General features: G+C 51.7%; 1 protein-coding gene and 1 non-coding gene across 9 annotated transcripts in view; both read left to right on the top strand.

The window, feature by feature from the left end:
* Nucleotides 1–31: 31 nt before the first annotated feature.
* COQ8B (coenzyme Q8B) overlaps nucleotides 32–19974 on the top strand; it is a 28414-nt gene continuing 8471 nt past the window's right edge. For 2 of the 8 annotated variants that reach the window (XM_039465894.2, XM_039465898.2), the window contains exons 1-12: nucleotides 32–224; nucleotides 3043–3147; nucleotides 3281–3400; nucleotides 3549–3615; nucleotides 7234–7311; nucleotides 13134–13256; nucleotides 13407–13492; nucleotides 15013–15153; nucleotides 15238–15319; nucleotides 16044–16137; nucleotides 18963–19104; nucleotides 19243–19350. In XM_039465894.2, the coding sequence (XP_039321828.1) occupies nucleotides 150–224; nucleotides 3043–3147; nucleotides 3281–3400; nucleotides 3549–3615; nucleotides 7234–7311; nucleotides 13134–13256; nucleotides 13407–13492; nucleotides 15013–15153; nucleotides 15238–15319; nucleotides 16044–16137; nucleotides 18963–19104; nucleotides 19243–19350 (1221 nt within the window). In that variant the 5' untranslated portion in view covers nucleotides 32–149. The other 6 variants (XM_010331031.3, XM_003943171.4, XM_010331032.3 and 3 more) reach the window with 6 other exon arrangements.
* On the top strand, nucleotides 9735–9845 carry LOC120362860 (U6 spliceosomal RNA). The gene has a single exon (XR_005578657.1). It is a non-coding gene; the product is annotated as a U6 spliceosomal RNA (small nuclear RNA).

The raw sequence follows: 19974 nt of genomic DNA on the forward strand, positions 1-19974 counted from the left end.
TTTAAATCCCGTGAGGGGTGTGGCTGGGTAGCCCCGACTCTCAGGTTCCGGCCCGCGGAGCTCCAGCCCGCCCCGCCGCTCAAGGGTTAACCGATACTCCCCCCTTCCAAGGGAAAGCCCCGAAGCCCCGCCCCACCGGACGTGACGTAATGGAACGAGACGGAGCCTCGTCCGACTCCGCCTCCCAGGGGGGTGTTGCCTCTGAGCAGCCGAAGCGCAACCAGGTAAGCGTCTAGGGCACTGGGGTCCTGGTGGCGCGCCAGTTGGCCCTATTCCTCCACCCTTGTGACTAATCCACCCTCCCTACACGTCGAATGACAAGTTCAGCCTTCACTAAAACCCCCAGGGACGAATCTAGCCGCGCGCCCATTCTTCATGCAGGGGCGGAACGGACTTTAAAAGACTTCGAGATCCCAGGGGTGAGGGTTCGAGACCTTCCTCTGCCCGTTCCCAGCTCCGCCCTCCTGAGCTAATGACTTACGCTCCGTTGAAGTTTCCGTAAGAAATCTCTCTCATGTATAGAGCACTTGTTCTGTATCAGACCCCGAAACGATTTCAGTTCATTCTCTGCAGCTGAATAATAGGGATGCCAGGGCTCCATTTTACACGTGAGGACAGAGGCTCGCAGATCAGCCGGCCTCTACCCTTTGTTTGCAGCTACGGGGCTATCTGATATGACCTCATGTATGTGAAGCCTGGCACTGTCAGCTGTAGCCTAGTAGGGTTAGTTATTGTCATAGGTGGTTTTTTTTTTTTTTTTTTTTTTTTTTTTTAGATGGAGTTTCGCTCTTGTTACCCAGGCTGGAGTGCAATGGCGCGTTCTCGGCTCACCGCAACCTCTGCCTCCTGGGTTCAGGCAATTCTCCTGCCTCAGCCTCCTGAGTAGCTGGGATTACAGGCACGCGCCACCACGCCCAGCTAATGTTTTTGAATTTTTAGTAGAGGCGGGGTTTCACCATGTTGACCAGGATGGTCTCGATCTCTTGACCTCGTGATCCACCCGCCTCGGCCTCCCAAAGTGCTGGGATTACAGGCTTGAGCCACCGCGCCCGGCCCATAGGTGCTTTTTATATATTTTGCCCCCAAGGCTGAGCAGCCACCCAGCCCCTGAGTCAGCCCTTTATGTCTGAAGGGGGACAGGAGGTGAATAGTCTTGAAATTGAGTCACCTTGGCCGGGGGCTGTAGCTCACGCCTGTAATCCCAGCACTTTGGGAGGCTAAGGCGGGCGGATCACCTGACGTCAGGAGTTCGAGACCAGACTGACCAACATGGAGAAACCCCGTCTCTGCTAAAAATACAAAAAATAGGCAGGTGTGGTGACGCGTGCCTGTAATCCCAGCTACTCGGGAGGCTGAGGCAGGAGAATCGCTTGAACTCAGGAGGCAGAGGTTACTGTGAACCGAGATTGCGCCATTGCACTCCAGCCTGGGCAACAAGAGCAAAACTCCGTCTCAAAAAAAAAAAAAAAAAAAAAAAAAAAGGAAAGAAAGAAAAGAAAAGAAATTTAATCACCTGGGGAGACATTGGGCACAGGTCCAAGGATCTAAAATGAATCACCTCTTCACAGACCAATGAGAAATCAAAGCCAGGAGCCCACGCAGTACATCATACAAGTTGGGAAGCAGAAGTTCAGAGCGGGATGAGGGCTTCTCTGAGTCACACAGTACGGGAATAGAGACAAAGAGGCCTGATTCCCGACAAGAGGGGTTGGGGCAGCGGGGTTCTGTGGGAGAAGCATCGGCATCCCTCCCTCTCCCAGTGGTGGGAAGGATGCCCCAATCAGCTGCTTCTATTCCAGACTCTGAGAAGTGGGTGAGTCAGCCTGTTGTGGGTAGAGCAGGATTTCCAACACGCGCGTGCACACACACACACACACACACACACACAGATAGGCTGGGAGCTGTTTTTCTGGGATGCCAAGGTTCCTGACTCAGCACTGGGAATCTTGGCTGAGAATGTTCTGGGAAATGTCAGGTCTACAGGAAGCAGAGGGCTCCCAGTCGCACCATCCCGCAGGTGGGCGGGGAGCGGGGAGAGCAGGGTGTGTGAGGGAACAGAGACTCAGTTGAAGGCGTGAGTGGGAGACACTTGGCAAGCAAGGCAAGGGGTTTATATGCACAAGGAAGGAGGTTGGGTGCCAGAATGTGGGTGTTTGTGCAAAGTGGAGGGGCTCCATGTGCAACGGAAATGTTTGCTGGGAAGAATGTATTCAAAGGAGATGTGTTGAGCCTGCCGGGGGTAAAAATAAGAGGGGGAGTTGGCAAGATATTCGTACAAAAGAGAGGTGTGAGGTTTGTAAGGGAGACTTTGCAAGAAGGATAGTGTAGGGAACAGGAGGGTCTGTCGCGTACAAGACGCTTTGAGGTGAGTGGAAAGGCAGACAGGGCACGCGTGCGCTCCAGCGATGCCCCAGCAATCCCTCCAGGCGGGCCCCGGACACCCACCCTAAAGCCCGGCTGCAGCGCCGGGCCTCGCTTCTGGCCCCGCCCCCCGCACGCAGATGGACAAACTCCATGCCATTCAGCGAGTTGCTGCCGCGCCATTGGTTGGCGGGTCGAAGGGGCAGGCCTGCTGAGGCTCCCGGAAGCGCAGAAAGCCCCCAGCACGTTGCGGACTCGGAACCTGAGAGCAGTGGGTGCTTAGCAACGGGGGAGGTGCCCAGTAACGGGGTGGGGATTAAGGGGGACACCGGAGAAATTCCGGGTGCCAGGGCCATTAGAGGGGAAGGCGGTGCCAAGCAACGAGCAGGATTTCAGAGGAGCGGAGAGGTAGCCCTGGAGGAACTGTGGGTGTCTAGTAATGGGGGAGGACCCTAGCAACGGTGGGGGTTGGAGGCGGGGAAGTGCGTTTTGGAGGCGCGCAGGAGGAGCTAAGGGTTCCTAGCAACCAGGAGAGAACCAGCAGAAACTGTGGGAATCTATTAATAGTAGAGGAAGTATTTGGTGGGTGGGAATCAGAGAGGGTGGACACAGAGGAACGTGGGGGCTTGGCCAAGAAGCCAGGCGACTCCCACCTGAATAACCCCTCCTCTCCTCCCACAGGCAATGTGGCTGAAGGTCGGGGGCCTACTTCGGGGGACCGGTGGACAGCTGGGCCAGACTGTTGGTCGGCCTTGTGGGGCCTTGGGGCCTGGGCCCCACTGCTGGGTAAGACGCTGGGGAGTGGGTCCCCAAGGGGAAGAGGCTGAGGGAGACCAAAGAGGGTAAAAGGACTGGAGGAGTCCAGAAGGGCCAAGTGACCCCGTGTCTTCCCCTCCTTACCAAAGAATATCTCTTGCAGTGGCCATGTGGAGGTTCTTGGACCCAAAAGTTTTACCAGGATGGGCCTGGTAGAGGCCTGGGTGAGGAGGACATTCGCAGGGCACGAGAGGCGCGTCCCAGGAAGACAGCCCGGCCCCAGGTATTGTAACCCCCCTCCCCCCACCCAGCAACACCCCACGAAGGCTGCTGGCTCCCTGAGCTTGGGGAAGGATGTGGTGGCAGGGTGGCTGCACTCTCTGGGCACGATGCTCGCTTTCCCACCCTCAGACCTTGTCCCCATTTCCCAGCTGAGTGACCGATCTCGAGAACGCAAGGTGCCTGCCTCCCGAATCAGCCGCTTGGCCAACTTTGGTGGTAGGTGTGACTTTGGGGGATCTTGGTGTGACCTTGAAGAGGCAACAATTACAGATTGAAGCAAGGGAGAAGATGCATCAGAGACAGAAGAGAGAGAGAAAGAGAGACAAAAGGGCCTGCAAAGCTAAAAGAAATTGAAAGGAACGTAAATGATTTTCTTTTTTCTTTTTTTTTTTTTTTGAGACAGGGTCTCACTTTGTTACCCAGTGTGGAGTGCAGTGGCGGGATGACCGCAGCCTTGAACTCCTGGGCTCAAGGAATTCTCTCGCCTAGCTTCCTGAGTAGCTGGGACAACGACTGTGCACCATCATGCCTGGTAATTTTTTTTTTTTTTTTTGAGGTGGAGTCTCGGTCTGTCACCAAGGCTGGAGTGCAGGAGCGTGATCTCTGCTCACTGCAGCCTCCACCTCCCAGGTTCAATGATTCTCCTGCCTCAGACTCCCAAGTAGCTGGGATTACAGGCACCCACCACCATGCCTGGCTAATTTTTGTACTTTTAGTAGAGATAGGATTTCACCATGTTGGCCAGGCTGATCTCTAACTCCTGACCTCAAGTGATAATGCCTGCCTCGGCCTCCCGTAGTGTTGGAATTACAGGCGTGAGCCACAGCACCCGGCAAGCCTCTGAACCTGGCCCAGATAATTAAAAAAAATTTTTTTTTGTGGTGGTAAGGTCTGCCTATGTTGTCCAAATTGGTTTCGAACTCCTTGTCTCAAGCGATTCTCCTGCCTCAGCCTCCTGAAGTCCTGGGGTTCTATGCATGAGCCACTGCTCCTGGCTATCACAATGTTTACTGAGAACCTGTAATGTGCAGTGCCCCATATACACACATGCTGCACTGAATCAATGCATTCTGTAAGTGAGAACATTGAGGCTAAGAGAGGGAGATAACTTGACTCTGGGTTACATAGCTGGATTTCATGCAGGTCATAACCTGCATGAAAAATATGCGTGTACCTGTGGAGCAAGGGAAAATCTTGTTTCGTGAAACACAGACTTTGGTCTGCATTGTTTAGAATGTAAATATCTTCTTTACTGCAGATTATGGTTCAAGTTCCCCGCAACCCAGAGATGGAGTCTTGCTCTGTTCCCTGGCTGGAGTGCAGTGGCACGATCTTAGCCCACTGCAACCTCCGCCTCCCAGGTTCAAGTAATTCTCCTACCTCAGCCTCCCGAGTAGCTGCTATTACATGTGCACACCACCACACCTGGCTAATTTTTGAATTTGTAGTACAGACGGGCTTTCACCATGTAGGCCAGCCTGGTCTCGAACTCTTGACCTTGTGATGTGCCCACCTCAATCTCCCAGAGTGTTGGGATTATAGGCATGAGCCACTGTGTCTGGCCCAGTTCAAGTTTTAAAAATAGAGATTCAGCTGGGCACAGTGGCTCATGCCTGTAATCCCAGCACGTTGGGAGGCCAAGGCGGATGGATCAACTGAGGTCGGAAGTTTGAGACCAGCCTAACCAACATGGAGAAACCCCGTCTGTACTAAAAATACAAAATTAGCCAGGCATGGTGGTGGTACAGGCCTGTGATCCCAGCTACTTGGGAGGCTGAGGCAGGAGAATCACTTGAACCCAGGAGGCGGAGGTTGCAGTGAGCTAAGATTGTGCCACTGCACTCCAGCCTGGGCAACAAGAGCAAAACTCCGTCTCTTAAAAAAAAAAAAAAATCGATATATATAGATATAGATATAGATAGATTGATTGATTCACAGTCTGCAGAGGCATTCCAAGGCACTGGTTAGAGCTTTGGCACCAGGCCGCCCAGGGATCACGGGACAACTCTGCTGTGTCCTCACTTTGTGACTCTGGGCAAATTACTTCACTTCTCTGAACGTCAGTTTCCTTTTCTGTAAAGTAGAAGTTTTTCTGTAAAATACATTTCATGAAAGTGAGGACTTCATGTAAGGACAAAAATGAGTAAGTGCACAGAAGGCACTGGGAATAGCCCCTGACATGTAGAAAGAACACAGAAAATGCCAGGTATGGTAATTGACAGAGATGGTGACGATGACAGAAGGAGCAAGACCCGAGAGGTCTTTAGGGACAAGAGGAGAGGTAGCAGAGGAAATCAGAGATGGGGAGATAACATCAAAGGGAGGAAAAGAGAGAAAGAGAGAAAGAGGCCTAGATAGATCTGACAAATGGGGAGAAGGGAAGAGATGCAGAAATAACTGGCTTAGAAAAGGAACAGCCAAGCCTGGTAGCCCACACCTGTAATCCCAGCACTTTGGGAGGCCAAGGTAGGAGGATCACTTGAGTTAAGGAGTTCCAGACCAGCCTGGGCAACATAGTGACACCCTGTCTCAGTATGCTCAAAATTAGGTGAGCATGGTGCGCCTGTGATCTCACTACTTGGAAGGCTGAGGCAAGAGGATCACTTGGGCCCAGGAATTTGAGGCTCCAGTGAGCTGTGATGGTGCCATTGCACTCCAGCCTGGATGACAGAGCGAGACCCTATTTCTAAAAAGAGAAAGATGATCACATTGCAGATTTGGAAATTTAAAAAAGAGAGAGAGAGAAAGATGAGCATAAAGAAGAGAAAGTGTGGACAGAAAGGAGTCACCAGAAGACAGAGGGACCTGGGATGATTGTTCTGGGGTCTTCGTAACCTTGGCCACACATTAGAATTATCTGAGATGAGGTCGGGCGCTGTGGCTCATACCTGTAATCCCAGCACTTTGGGAGGCCAAGGCGGGTGGATCACCAGGTCAAGAGATCGAGACCATCCTGGTCAACATGGTGAAACCCCGTCTCTACTAAAAATACAAAAAATTAGCTGGGCATGGTGGCTCGTGCCTGTAATCCCAGCTACTCAGGAGGCTGAGGCAAGAGAATTGCCTGAAGCCAGGAGGCGGAGGTTGCAGTGAGCCGAGATTGCGCCATTGCACTCCACTCCAGCCTGGGTAACGAGTTTATCTGAGATGCTTTTTAACAAAGCAGAAATTCCCATGTCTCAGTGCAATTTCATTAGAATCTCGGGAGTCAAGTCTGGACATCATGTTTACCGGAGCTCCCCTGGTGACTCGAATGTGCAGCCAGGACTGAGAACTGCTGGGAGGGAGACAGACGTGGAGAGAGGGTTAAAGAAAGAGGAAGCCGCATATTCAGGGGAGCTCTATGCGGAAAGAGAGTCAGAGACTGATTTGGAGACAGAGATACAAAGATGTGGCAAGAAAAGGGTTGGGAGAGAAAAGACTGGGTGTGGTGGCTCACACCTGTAATCCTAGCACTTTGGGAGGCCAAAGAAGGAGGATCACCAGAGGTCAGGAGTTCAAGACCAGCCTGGCCAACATGGTGAAACCTCGTCTCTACTAAATATCCAAAAAAAAAAAAAAAATTAGCCGGGCTTGGTAGATGCGTGCCTATAGTCCCAGTTACTTGGGAGGCTGAGGCAAGAGAATCACTTGAATCCGGGAGATAGAGGTTGCAGTGAGCCAAGATTGTGCCACTGCACTCCAGCCTGGGCAACAGAGTGAGACTCCCATCTCAAACAAAAGGAAAAAGAAGAGTTGGCAGACAAGCATTCTTGGAGAGAAACTGAGAAACGAGTGTGGGTTGGGGGAGGGCACCCCAGGCTAACGCACTCATATTCTTCTCTTGCACCCCAGGACTGGCTGTGGGCTTGGGGCTGGGAGCGCTGGTTGAGATGGCTAAGAAGTCCTTGCCAGGAGGTCATCTAAAGTCAGGTGAGTGAGCCATACTGCCTGGGTTCAGATCCTGGCTTTGCCTATGACCTTGGGCAAGTGACTTCACCCCTCTGAGCTCCAGTTTCCTCATCGGAAGATGAAGGTGATGATAATTTACCACCTCTTAGAGTCACTGTGAAGTGCTCTGGACAAACCTACACCACTATCAGGGTCATGATTAAGAGAAGCATATTAGATTTTTTTTTTTTGATGGAGTCTTCCTCTGTTGTCCAGACTGGAGTGCAATGGTGCGATCTTGGCTCACTGCAGTCTCCGCCTCCCATTTCAAGCAATTCTTCTGCCTCAGCCTCCCGAGAAGCTGGGATTACAAGCACGTGCCACCACACCTGCCTAATTTTTGTGTTTTTAGTAGAGATGGGGTTTCACCATGTTGGCCAGGCTGGCCTCGAACGCCTGACCTCAAGTGATCTGCCGCCTGCCTCGGCCTCCCAAAATGCTGGGATTACAGGCGTGAGCCACTGTGCCCAGCCATATATTAGATTATCTGAGAAAACTTTAAGCCATTGGAAGTTCCTAATTCGGAGCAGGAGCGGAAAGTTGAAAACAGAAGTGCCAGTGGGGGTCTGTGTACATCAGAGATGGAATTAGATGTGTAGCGTTTGCGGGTAAGATTCCTCAACAAGTCAATGTCTTGAAACAAGTGGGGGTGGATATTCTAGATTAAAAAGAGATGAAAGAGACTTCATTTGACAGATGGAGTATATGAACCATGATTGGATTATCAGTTTGGAAAAAAACTCGAAAGACTTTTTGGGGACGATTGGAAAATCCGAATATGGACTGGATGGCAGATTTTAGGGAATCAGTGTTAATTTTCTTACACGTGATTATGGTACTGTGATTGTGTAGGGGAATATCCTTATTCTTAGCAAAGCTTAAGTGCAACTACATGTAAGTGGGTCAGCAAAAAATAATAATAGCAAGTGTGTGGGCACACGCACAGATAAAGCAGATGAAGCCGAATGGTACCATGTTGAATCGGGATGGAGGGTGTGCAGGTGTTCAGGATATTATGCATGCAACTTTCCTGTTTGGATTTTTTTCTTTCATCCTTTTTTTTTTTTTTTTTTTTGAGACAGGGTCTTGCTGAATCACCCAGGCTGGAATGCAGTGGTACAGTCACGGCTCGCTGCAGCCTTGACTTCCCCAGGCTCAGGTGATCCTCCCACCTCAGCCTCCTGAGTAGCTGGGATTATAGACACATGCCACCACACCAGCTAATTTTTTGTATTTTTTGTAGAGCTAGGTTTTCACCATGTTGCCCAGGCTGGTATGGAACGCCTAGCCTCAAGTGATCCTCCCCGCTTGGCCTCCCAAAGTGCTGGGATTATAGGGATGAGCCACCACACCCAGCCTGAATGTTTTTTTCAAAATAAAAAGTTGAGGGTAGGTAGAGGATTAGGGATTGGGTAGGGTCAGTCTGAGTCTATACCCCACTTTCTTTTCTTTCTTTTTTTTTTTTTTTTGAGACGGAGTTTTGCTGTTGTTACCCAGGCTGGAGTGCAATGGCACAATCTCGGCTCACCGCAACTTCTGCCTCCTGGGTTAAAGCAATTCTCCTGCCTCAGCCTCCTGAGTAGCTGGGACTACAGGCGTGCACCACCATGCCCGGCTAATTTTTGTATTTTTAGTAGAGACGGGGTTTCACCTTGCTGACCAAGATGGTCTCGATCTCTTGACCTCGTGATCCACCCGCCTCGGCCTCCCAAAGTGCTGGGATTATAGGCGTGAGCCACCGCGCCCGGCCCAATACCCCACTTTCTTAATTCCTGGAGTGACTGTGGGCATTCAGCCAGAGAATCTACAAAAACACTTATGATTCTGCCTGGAACAGGGTAAGCACTCAATAATGAGCTCAATAAAATGTTATTTTATTTTGAATTTTATTTTATTTTTTTCTTTTTATTTTTTTGAGACGGAGTTTTGCTCTTGTTACCCAGGCTGGAGTGCAATGGCGCGATCTCGGCTCACCGCAACCTCCGCCTCCTGGGTTCAGGCAATTCTCCTGCCTCAGCCTCCAGAGTAGCTGGGATTACAGGCACGAGCCACCATGCCCAGCTAATTTTTTGTGTGTTTTTAGTAGAGACGGGGTTTCACCTTGTTGACCAGGATGGTCTTGATCTCTCGACCTCGTGATCCACCCGCCTCGGCCTCCCAAAGTGCTGGGATTACAGGCTTGAGCCACCGCGCCCGGCCTTATTTTGAATTTTATATTAAGGTATAGAGCCTTGCTCTGACACTCTGGCTGGAGTGCAGTGGTGCAGTCATGGCTCCCTGCAGTTTTGAACCTCTGGGCTCAAGATATTCTCTTACCTTGGCTTCCTGTAGTGCTGGGATTATAGGTGTGAGCCACCACAACTAGCCTTCAAAACTAATGAAAGCTTAAATATTGCTTTGTTGTGCTGTGCTTGCATCTGCCTCACATATAAGTAAAAACTGGAATGAGACAGAGAAGATTAGCACAGCCGCTGCACAAAGATGACATACAAATTCATGAAGTGTTCATATTAAAAAAAAGAAATGCTTTGCCAACGCTGAAATGTAATTTGCATATAAAACCAGGTACACATACCTGTAAGTGTATGGCTTGGTGGGTTTTCTCAAAGCAGATTTGTCTGTACCCAGTGCAAGAAACCCTAGAACAGCAGCTGTGAAACTTCTGTCTCAAAAAAAAAAAAAAACTCTTGGCCTCAGGGTCCCTTACACTTTTAAAACTGATGAACGGTTGCCAGGTGTGGTGGCTTATACCTGTCATCCCAGCACTTTGGGAGGCCGAGGTGGGTGGATCATGAGGCCAGGAGTTTGAGACCAGCCTGACCAACATGGTGAAACCCCGTTTCTACTAAAAATACAAAAATTAGCTGGGCATGTTGGCGCCCACCTATAATCCCAGCTACTCAGGAGGCTGAGGCAGGAGAAGTGCTTGAATGTGGGAGGCAGAGGTTGCAGTGAGCCAAGATCACACCACTGCACTCCAGCCTGGGCGACAGAGCAAGATTATGTCTCAAAACAAAAACAAAGAAAAAAACAAAAAACTCATGAATGGATAAATACAATGTGATAGGCATATAATGGAATATTATCCAGCCATAAAAAGGAATGAAGGACTGACACATGCTGTAACATAGATGAATCTTGAAAACACTAAGTGAGGCCAAGTGCAGTGGGTCACGCCTGTAATCCCAGCTCTTCGGGAGGCCGAGGCAGGTGGATCACCTGAAATCAGGCATTCAACACCAGCCTGGCCAACGTGGCCAAACTCTGTCTCTACTAAAAATATAAAACATTAGCTGGGTTTGGTGGCAGGCACCTGTAATCCCTGCAACTTGGGAGGGTGAGGTGGGAGAATCACTTGAACCCGGCAGGCGGAGGTTGCAGTGAACTGAGATCGCGCCATTGCACTTCCAGCCTTGGAGATGGAGCAAGACAGTCTCAAAAAAAAAAAAAAAAAAAAAAAAAAAGTAAAAGAAAACACTAAGTGAAAGCAGCCACACACAGAAAGACCACATATGGAATGATTCCATTAATATGAAACGTACAAAATAGGGAAATCTGTAAGGACACAAATAGATTAGTGGTTGTGAAGGCCTGGGGAGATTGGGGAAAATAAGGAGTGACTGCTAATTGGTATAGGGTTCCTTTTTTTTTCTTTTTTGAGGCAGAGGCTCCCCCTATCACCCAGGCTGGAGTACAGTGGTGGGATCATGGCTCACTGTAACTTCCACCTCCTGGGTTCAAGCGATCCTGCTGCCTCAGTCTCCTGAGTAGCTGGGACTATAGGTGTGCCCCACCACACGTGGCTGTATTTTGTATCTTTTGTAGAGATGGGGTTTTACCACATTGCCCAGGCTGATCTCAAACTCATGAGCTCAAGTGATTTTCCCGCCTTGGCATCCCAAAGTGCTGGGATCACAGGCCCGAGCCACATGCCCGGCCAGGTTTCTTTTTTGGGTGGTATAACTGTCCTAAAGTTGATTCTGGTGATGCTCGCATAACTCTGTGAATATACTAATAATCATTGAATTATATAATTTAAATGGTGAATTATACAGTATGTGAATTATTTCTCAATAAAACTGTTAAAAATAGAATGAGCACCCAAAGAGGTTGTTTATGTGGGTTATATTTATCGATGTTCACTGTATTAGAGATTAAAACTGAGAAATTCTGTGTGTGTCTGTGTGTGTGTGTGTGTGTGTGAGAGAGAGAGAGAGAGAGACGGAGTTGTTTCGCTCTTGTTACCCAGGCTGGAGTGAAATGGCGTGATCTCGGCTCACCGCAACCTCCGCGTCCTGGGTTCAGGCAATTGTCCTGCCTCAGCCTCCTAAGTAGCTGGGATTACAGGCACGTGCCACCATGCCCAGCTAATTTTTTGTATTTTTAGTAGAGACAGGGTTTCACTATGTTGACCGGGATGGTCTCGATCTCTTGACCTCGTGATCCACCCGCCTCGGCCTCCCAAAGTGCTAGGATTACAGACTTGAGCCACCGCGCCTGGCCAGAACTGAGAAATTTTTAAGCCAGGTGCGGTGGCTTATGTCTGTCCCAACACTCTGAGAAGCTGGGGCAGGAGAATCCCTTGAGGTCAGGAATTTGAGACCAGTCTGGGTGACATAGCGAGGCCTCATTTTTACAAAAAGTAAAAAAATTAGCAAATCCTGGTGGTACACACCTGTAGTTGCAGTTACTCAGGAGGTTGAGGCAGGAGGATCACTTGGGCTCAGGAGGTTGCAGTGAGCTGTGATTGTGCTGCCGCACTCCAGCCTGGCTGACAGAGTGAGACGTCGTCTCAAAAATACACAAAGAAAATGGAGACATTTTTAACACACAAGAGTACACACATACACATTCCATCAGCTGGCAGCCTGATGCTGTCCTCACACGTCCTGGTGCCTCTGGAGAACTCCACTGAATGTTCTCAGGCGTGAGAGCAGAAAAGGAAAAGTAACATCTTAATGTCACGAGGAAAATAGTTTGATCTCTCAGAGCCCTCTGCATGGTCCCAGGGACCCTCAGCGGTCCCTGGCCCACATTTCAAGAATTGTTGCCCTTCTCATGTCCCCACCTGGTCACTCTCCTCACCAAGGGTGACCTCTGTCTTGGCTTCTGGACTCTGGATTTGTTTTTGCCTCGTTTTGCTGTTTGTATCAGTGTAACTGGGCGGTATTCTCTCACGCACCCGGCTGCTTTCACTGCGCACGTTTGTGAGACGCGCCTGGGCTGTAGTGTGTAGTGGTAGCTCGTCTATTCGATACTGTAGTAGGCACTCTGTGACTGTCCTGCAGTTTGTTTTAATTTATGTTTATTTCTTTTTTTTCTGAGACAGGGTCTAGCTCCGTTGCCCAGACTGGAGGGCAGTGGTATGATCATGTCTCACTGCAGCTCAATGTCTTGTGCTCAGGCAGTCCTCCCGCCTGAGCCTCCCGAGTAGCTGGGACTACGGGCACATGCCACCATACACCTAGCTAATTAGAGACAGGGTCTTGCTTTGTTGTCTAGGCTGGTCTGGAACTCCTGGGCTCAAGCCTTCCTCCTTCGTTGGCCTCTCAAAGTCTTAGGATTATAGGCGTGAGCCAACACACCTGGCCTCCGTCTTTCATTTTAGTCATTCCTGTTGGTGTGCAGATGATATATTTTATTTTAATAGAGAAAGGCTGTCACTATTGCCCAGGTTAGTCTCAGACTCCTGCATTCATCCCGCCTCGGTCACCCAGAGTGCTGGTATTACAGGTGTGAGCCACCAGGCCCAGCCGCAGTGATGATATTTGTGGTTGTTAATTCTAATGTTGTTCTCTCCCCAGAGGGTGGCTCTGGGCTGGACTCCAGCCCCTTCCTGTCGGAGGCCAATGCAGAGCGGATTGTGCAGACTTTATGTACAGTTCGAGGGGCCGCCCTCAAGGTTGGCCAGATGCTCAGCATCCAGGGTACAGCATGACCCTCGACCCCAGACCCCTGACCCTGATCTCACTTCCACCCCAGCCCTACCACCAACAGGCCCCAACTTCAGGTACTCACATGGGGGTCCTTTCTCACCTCCTCCCTTACTGCCCCCCATTGTTCCACTGTCTCCCAAGACAACAGCTTCATCAGCCCTCAGCTGCAGCGTATTTTCGAGCGGGTCCGCCAGAGCGCCGACTTCATGCCCCGCTGGCAGATGCTGGTGAGTGCCCGGGGTGGAAGGGTGGTGAGGGAGGCAGGCTCCATCTTCCCTGACCTGCCTGACCCTCCTGGTTTCACTGCCCCACTCTCTACCTCTGAACCTCCCTTTTGCCATCTGTAAAATGGGGATCACCAAAGTACACACCTCCTAGCATTGCTGTGATGATTAAAGGAAAGAGCAGCAGCTTGACTTCTGTGCTTCAGTTCCCTGGCCTGGGAAATGGCAAGAGTGACAGCCACACCCACATTGTAGGATCACATAAATTAGCTTACACTGAGCACTGAGGACAGCCCCTGATGTACCGTGAGTGACATGCAGGTGTTAGTGGTGATGGAGATCATGTCTGTAAATAAGTTGGCATGGCCCCTGGCACTGAGCAAGTACCCAAGACATGAGTTGTTCTAATAACTGGGTAAGGCATGGAATCCAGGATTCTGCCACCCACCTGCCCTCCGATCCCTGTTCTGCTTCCTCCCCATGTGGCCCAGGCAGCTACTGCCTCTCTCTGGGCCACTCTGAATAGGACCTGGCCCACAGGAAGCCCTCTGAATTTTAGCTCTTCTTGATCACATTGACTGTGAGTTAATAATACCACATAAGAGCATAGTAGGGATGGTTGGCGAGGTGTGATGGCTCATGCCTGTAATCCCTTAGGAGGCCGAGACAGGATGACTGCTTGAGCCCAGGAGTTCCAGACCACCCTGGGCAACATAATGAGACCTTGTCTCTACTAAATACAATAGTAATAATTAATCGGGCACAGTGGCGTGTACCTGTAGTCCCAGCTCTTCAGGAGTCAGGAGGATGGCTTGAGCTGGGGAGGCTGATGCTGCAGTGAGCCTTGAGGGTGCCATTGCACCCCAGCCTGGGCTGCAGAGCAAGACCCTGTCTCAAAAAAAAAAGGGGGGGGGATTGTTGTGACTCTTAAATATAAATAGGCCGGGCGCGGTGGCTCAAGCCTGTAATCCCAGCACTTTGGGAGGCCAAGGCGGGTGGATCACGAGGTCAAGAGATCCAAACCATCCTGGTCAACATGGTGAAACCCCGTCTCTACTAAAAATACAAAACATTAGCTGGGCATGGTGGCGCGTGCCTGTAATCCCAGCTACTCGGGAGGCTGAGGCAGGAGAATTGCCTGAACCCAGGAGGCGGAGGTTGCGGTGAGCCGAGATCGTGCCATTGCACTCCAGCCTGGGTAACAAGAGCGAAACTCCGTCTCAAAAAAAGAAAAAAAAAAAACATAAATAATAGCAATCCCCACAACAGCCCACCAGCCCAAGGAGTCCAGGCTTGGGGGACACAAGCTGGCCTGAGCCTCACAGTCTGCCAGTGCCTGGCGAGTCACTTGGGCAAGAGAGTTCTCTCTCAGCCTCAGTTTCCTCATCTGTAAAGGGGATGGCAGCCAAGAGCTTAGCCCAGGGCCCTGCATGTGGTGAGCGTTGGGGTTATCAACAGGTAAAGCACTCAGCCTGGGGAATGAACTCAGCTGTGATGATGATGGCTGTGACTACTCCCCACAGAGAGTTCTTGAAGAGGAGCTTGGCAAGGACTGGCAGGCCAAGGTGGCCTCCCTGGAGGAGGTGCCCTTTGCCGCTGCCTCCATCGGGCAGGTGCACCAGGGGCTGCTGAGGGACGGGACGGAGGTGGCTGTGAAGATCCAGGTGAGAGAGGAGGCTGGGCAGGGTAGGGGCGGGCACCCTGCTGGCCCAGAGGAGTGACTCCCATCCTCCCCCCTCTTCCCTCAGTACCCTGGTGTGGCCCAGAGCATTCAGAGCGATGTACAGAACCTGCTGGCGGTGCTCCAGATGAGCGCAGCTCTGCCTGCAGGTGAGACGCCCACCCACTCCTCTGCTGATCTCCAAAGGGGCTATGCCAGAGAGAGAAAGCAGGAAGGGAAGTCCAGAAGGGAGCATGGCCAGGATGTGCTGGCATTGTGAGCGGGAGCGGGAGAGATGGAAAGCACACCGAGGTGGGGAGAGCCCAGGGAGCACGAGCATGCGTGGGAAAAGCCTCGCAGATTTTAACAGAGCTGCAGAGAGACAGGAACCCAGGGCTGAGATCCAGCAGCAGACTCGTAAAGGGTGTGCATGCAGGGAGCGGGACTGTAGGTACAGCAGAGCAGAAAAGGACAAGCCTGTGGATGGCACGTGAGGAGGCGCTGGAGAAGGGAGGGCGGGCTGTGTGTGTCTAAGAGAGGAAGAGGGAGAGGGAAAGCCAGGGCCAGAAGTGAGACTCGGAGGCAGTGAGCATGGGAGTCCCTACGAAAAGCAGCCAGTCGGAGTGCGCGTGACTCTGAAAGAGCTGCCAGGGACTGGGGTGCAGGCACGCACAAGAGACAGACCCCAGGAAAGGCTTCGGAGGACCCCAGGGAACCCCGCAGTCGTGTGAAGGACGAGGGAAACGTGCAGGTGGATGATGCGATGCAGGTCAGAGGTCTGGAGCAGGAGCTGCGCGGGACAGCGAGGGAGACGGGAGAGGGAGGGTTGGCAGGAGAAGGCATCCACGAGTGGGCGCCCCAGTCCCTTCCCCAGCTGACACGCCTCCCCCACAGGCCTGTTTGCTGAGCAGAGCCTGCAGGCCTTGCAACAGGAGCTGGCTTGGGAGTGTGACTACCGTCGTGAGGCGGCCTGTGCCCAGAACTTCAGGTGAGCTGAGCCCCCTAGCTTCCCTCCTTTCTTCCCTCCCAGGCTGGGTGGGAAGTAGATGCCCCCTCAGCTCCTGGCAGCTGGAGCTGTGGGGTGGGGCAAACTCTTTCTCTTTACTTTTTTTTTTCTTTTTTTGAGACAGTCTCGCTCTTGTTGCCTAGGCTGGGGTGCAATGGTGCGATCTTGGCTCACTGCAACCTCCACCTTCCGGGTTCAAGCAATTCTCCTCCTCACCCTCCTGAGTAGCCAGGAATACAGGCATGTGCTATCACACCCCACTAATTTTTGTCGTTTTAGTAGATAGGGGGTTTCTTTGTATTGGTCAGGCTGGTCTCAAAATCAGGACCTCAGGTGATCTGCCTGCCTCAGCCTCCCAAAGTGCTGGGATTACAGGTGTGAGCCACCATGCCCGGCTCTTTATTTCAATCATTGTTCATCTGTCCATCCACTCACTCATCACTTTGCGTACCCCCGTGTCCTCTGTGAGTTTGGGCAGGTCACTTCCCAGGCAGCAGTCCTCTCTGTCAGATGGGACGCCTATTCACTGTGATCCGACCCACACATTTAATAACGCAGGTAAAAGTCCACACTCTTATCTCTGTTGGACTGACAGAGACCAAGCAGCCCGCAGCACTGGGAGGTGGAGAGAGTGGGCTCCACAGCACCCCCTCCGCACTGCAGGCTGGGGGAGAACGTAGCAGAAGCATTTTGAGAACAGATTGGCACCATCACATTGCACCCCCGCCAGAGAGAGAAAGCCATCACATAAGCCCTTCTATTCACAAACTCTGCAGCCCAATGATTGCCCTCCCTGCTGAACACTCTAGGGCAGGCGTCCCCAAACTATGGCCCACGGGCCGCATGCGGCCCCCTGAGGCCATTTATCCGGCCCCCCGCCGCACTTCAGGACGGGGCACCTCTTTCATTGGTGGTCAGTGAGAGGAGCACAGTATGCGGCGGCCCTCCAACGGTCTGAGGGACAGTGAACTGGCCCCATGTGTAAAAAGTTTAGGGACACCTGCTCTAGGGACCCTTATGCCACTATACACTATCGGACTATTCTAGAATGCTCACAGCAGCCCAAAACTGGTAACAACCCAGATCCATCAAGTTTATCCAGCAGGGTGGACCAATAAGCAATGCTATATTCACCTGTGGAATATTATGCAGCCATGAAAATGGATGAACCTTGGCTATGGGGAACAATGTGGTTCTATCTTGGAAGGATCCTGATGTGTAGCAATTAATGGCATATCTCGGGGGTCCTCCACAGTGTGGCTCAAACATTTATTGACAGCCTGAAACATGCCAAGCTCCATAGACCAGGCGTCCCCAAACTACGGCCCACAGGCTGCATGTGGCCCCCTGAGGCCATTTATCCGGCCCCCCGCCCCACTTCAGGAAGGGGCACCTCTTTCATTGGTGGTCAGTGAGAGGAGCACAGTATGTGGCGGCCCTCCAACGGTCTGAGGGACAGTGAACTGGCCCCCTGTGTAAAAAGTTTGGGGACGCCTGCCATAGACAGAGAAAGACCAGTAGAAGGCAGTGGTTAGAGGCATGTGCCCTAAACTGGGATGCGGGGTGAAATTCCAGGTCAGCCCTAAACAGGTTGCGTAGCCTGTAACCATACGGTGGTCTCCAGAGAGCATCCCCAAACTGTAGAGTGAGAATGAAAGGGGAGTGTGCCGATTAAATGCCCAGCACGGCTTGAGTTCATGAAGAGCGATTCAAACATCAGAGATTTTTGTCAAGAAGGACAAAAATACCCCAAAGCAGGAGCTTGAGGGGAAGAGTGCGATGTGGGGTTATGGGCCAGAGACCCCTTCCCCCACAGGATTTCCCAGTGCCCTTAGGATGAAACCCCACACTACCCTCCTGTGCCCCCTCACTCTCCTCCAGCCATCCCACGGGTCCTCAACCAGGGGCTTTGCTCATATTCTCTGCCTCCCAAATCTTACATGAACACACTGATTTTCTTTTATTTTTTCAAGACAGGATCTTGCTCTGTTTTCCAAGCTGGAATACAGAGGTGATCTCACAGCTCACTGCAGCCTCAACCTCCCAGGCTCAAGTGATTCTCCCGCCTCAGCCTCCTGAGCAGCTGGTGCAGGCCACCACACCCAGCTCATTTTTGTAGTTTCTCGTAGAGATGTGGTTTCACCACGTTGCCCAAGCTGGTCTTAAACTCCTGGGCTCAAGTGATTTTCCCACCTCGCTGTCTCAGAGTGCTGGGATTATAGGTGTAAGCCGCCACACCCGGCCAACACACTTATCACAGTCTATAAACCACAGTCTGTTTGTGAGAGTGTGGTCTCGGGACTGGGGGGCAGGTCCAGGAATTGGTTCATTCACTGCCCTGAATAACAGATTCTTTCCCGTTATTTACCTGTGTTCACAGTAGTGACTGCAAGGAGTGATCTGTGGGCATCTCTGTAGACTTCACAGATTTTGATGTCAGTGACTACTTTTGGATTGAATGAATTAATAAATTAATGAAAAAAGTAATGCAAAGGCTAGAATACACTAAGCCTATCCTTCTGGGACAACCAGAAGTCATAGAAGCGTTTCGGGTAGGGAAGTGGTACCTGGGTTTCCAGCAGCACCCAGTTTAGGGGCAGGCGCAGAGTAGGCACCTTGGAGATACTTGTTAAATGTCAGTCCAGCCAGATTGGTCATCATCCAGGGCAGACAGTGGCAAGAGGGGCAGGAGGGAGGGCATGACGCAGACTGTTCATGGAGGACTTCTGAGAGTACAAGGAGGAGGCCTCAAGCTGGCTCAGGGCCTGAAACATGAAGTCCCTTTCCCTGCTTCCCTCCTGCCCCAGGCAGCTGCTGGCAGATGACCCCTTCTTCCGAGTGCCAGCCGTGGTTAAGGAGCTGAGCACGACGCGGGTGCTGGGCATGGAGCTAGCCGGAGGGGTGCCCCTGGACCAGTGCCAGGGCCTGAGCCAGGACCTGCGGAATGAGGTATGCAGTCTGGTGGCACCGTGGGAAGGGCATGGCCCCAGGGAGGGTGCGCCAGGCTCCTGGTCCCTCTCCAGGCCAGTGAGGGTGCCACAGGGGGGATTACACTGTGATGCCTGCCACTCCTTCTCCCCACCCCAGATTTGCTTCCAGCTCCTGACACTGTGTCTGCGGGAGCTGTTTGAGTTCCGATTCATGCAAACCGACCCCAACTGGGCCAACTTCCTGTATGACGCCTCCAGCCACCAGGTTGGTTCCTAGTGATGTGTGTAGGGTGCCTTTGCTGTTGTAACAGATATTCCTTGATATTCCAACAGGTCAACACAATAGCACACAATAACACTGCTGCCCCTACAGCAGGCAGGGGCAGCCCTTTTCCAAGGGGTGATTCAGGGACCCAGCTCCTTCCCTTTTGTGGTTTCTCATCCCTGGGGCCTTACAATGCTCTGCTTCCCAAGGAAAGGGTAAGAGAGGTGGAGAGGGTAGCCCCCTGCCTAACTGCTTTGGCCAGAAGTGGAAAAAGTAATGCCCAGGCTAAGTACACTAAGCTTATTCTGGGGCAGTGCATATACCATGTAGGTTGCCATTCCATCAGCGAGAGCTAGTCACATGGCCTGCCACGGCGCAAGGCACGCTGGAAAATGGAGTCCCTGTCTAGGCAGCAGTTCCTGGTGGCAATGTGACTGCACAGAGGGGAAGTACAGCTTTTGGAAGGCAGTTGGCCATCCATGCAGAACACACCATCACCTGCCTGTCTCTTGACAGCAACAAAAAGACATCCCTAACCCTTGCCTTCTCAGAGCGCCCAGTTCTGTGAGGGGAGCTGGCACCATGCAGTGATGACCTAGAGTGGTTCGTACCACCCACGACGAG

The sequence above is a fragment of the Saimiri boliviensis genome, chromosome 14 (genome assembly GCF_048565385.1).
Source record: "Saimiri boliviensis isolate mSaiBol1 chromosome 14, mSaiBol1.pri, whole genome shotgun sequence".
Lineage (NCBI taxonomy): Eukaryota > Metazoa > Chordata > Mammalia > Primates > Cebidae > Saimiri > Saimiri boliviensis.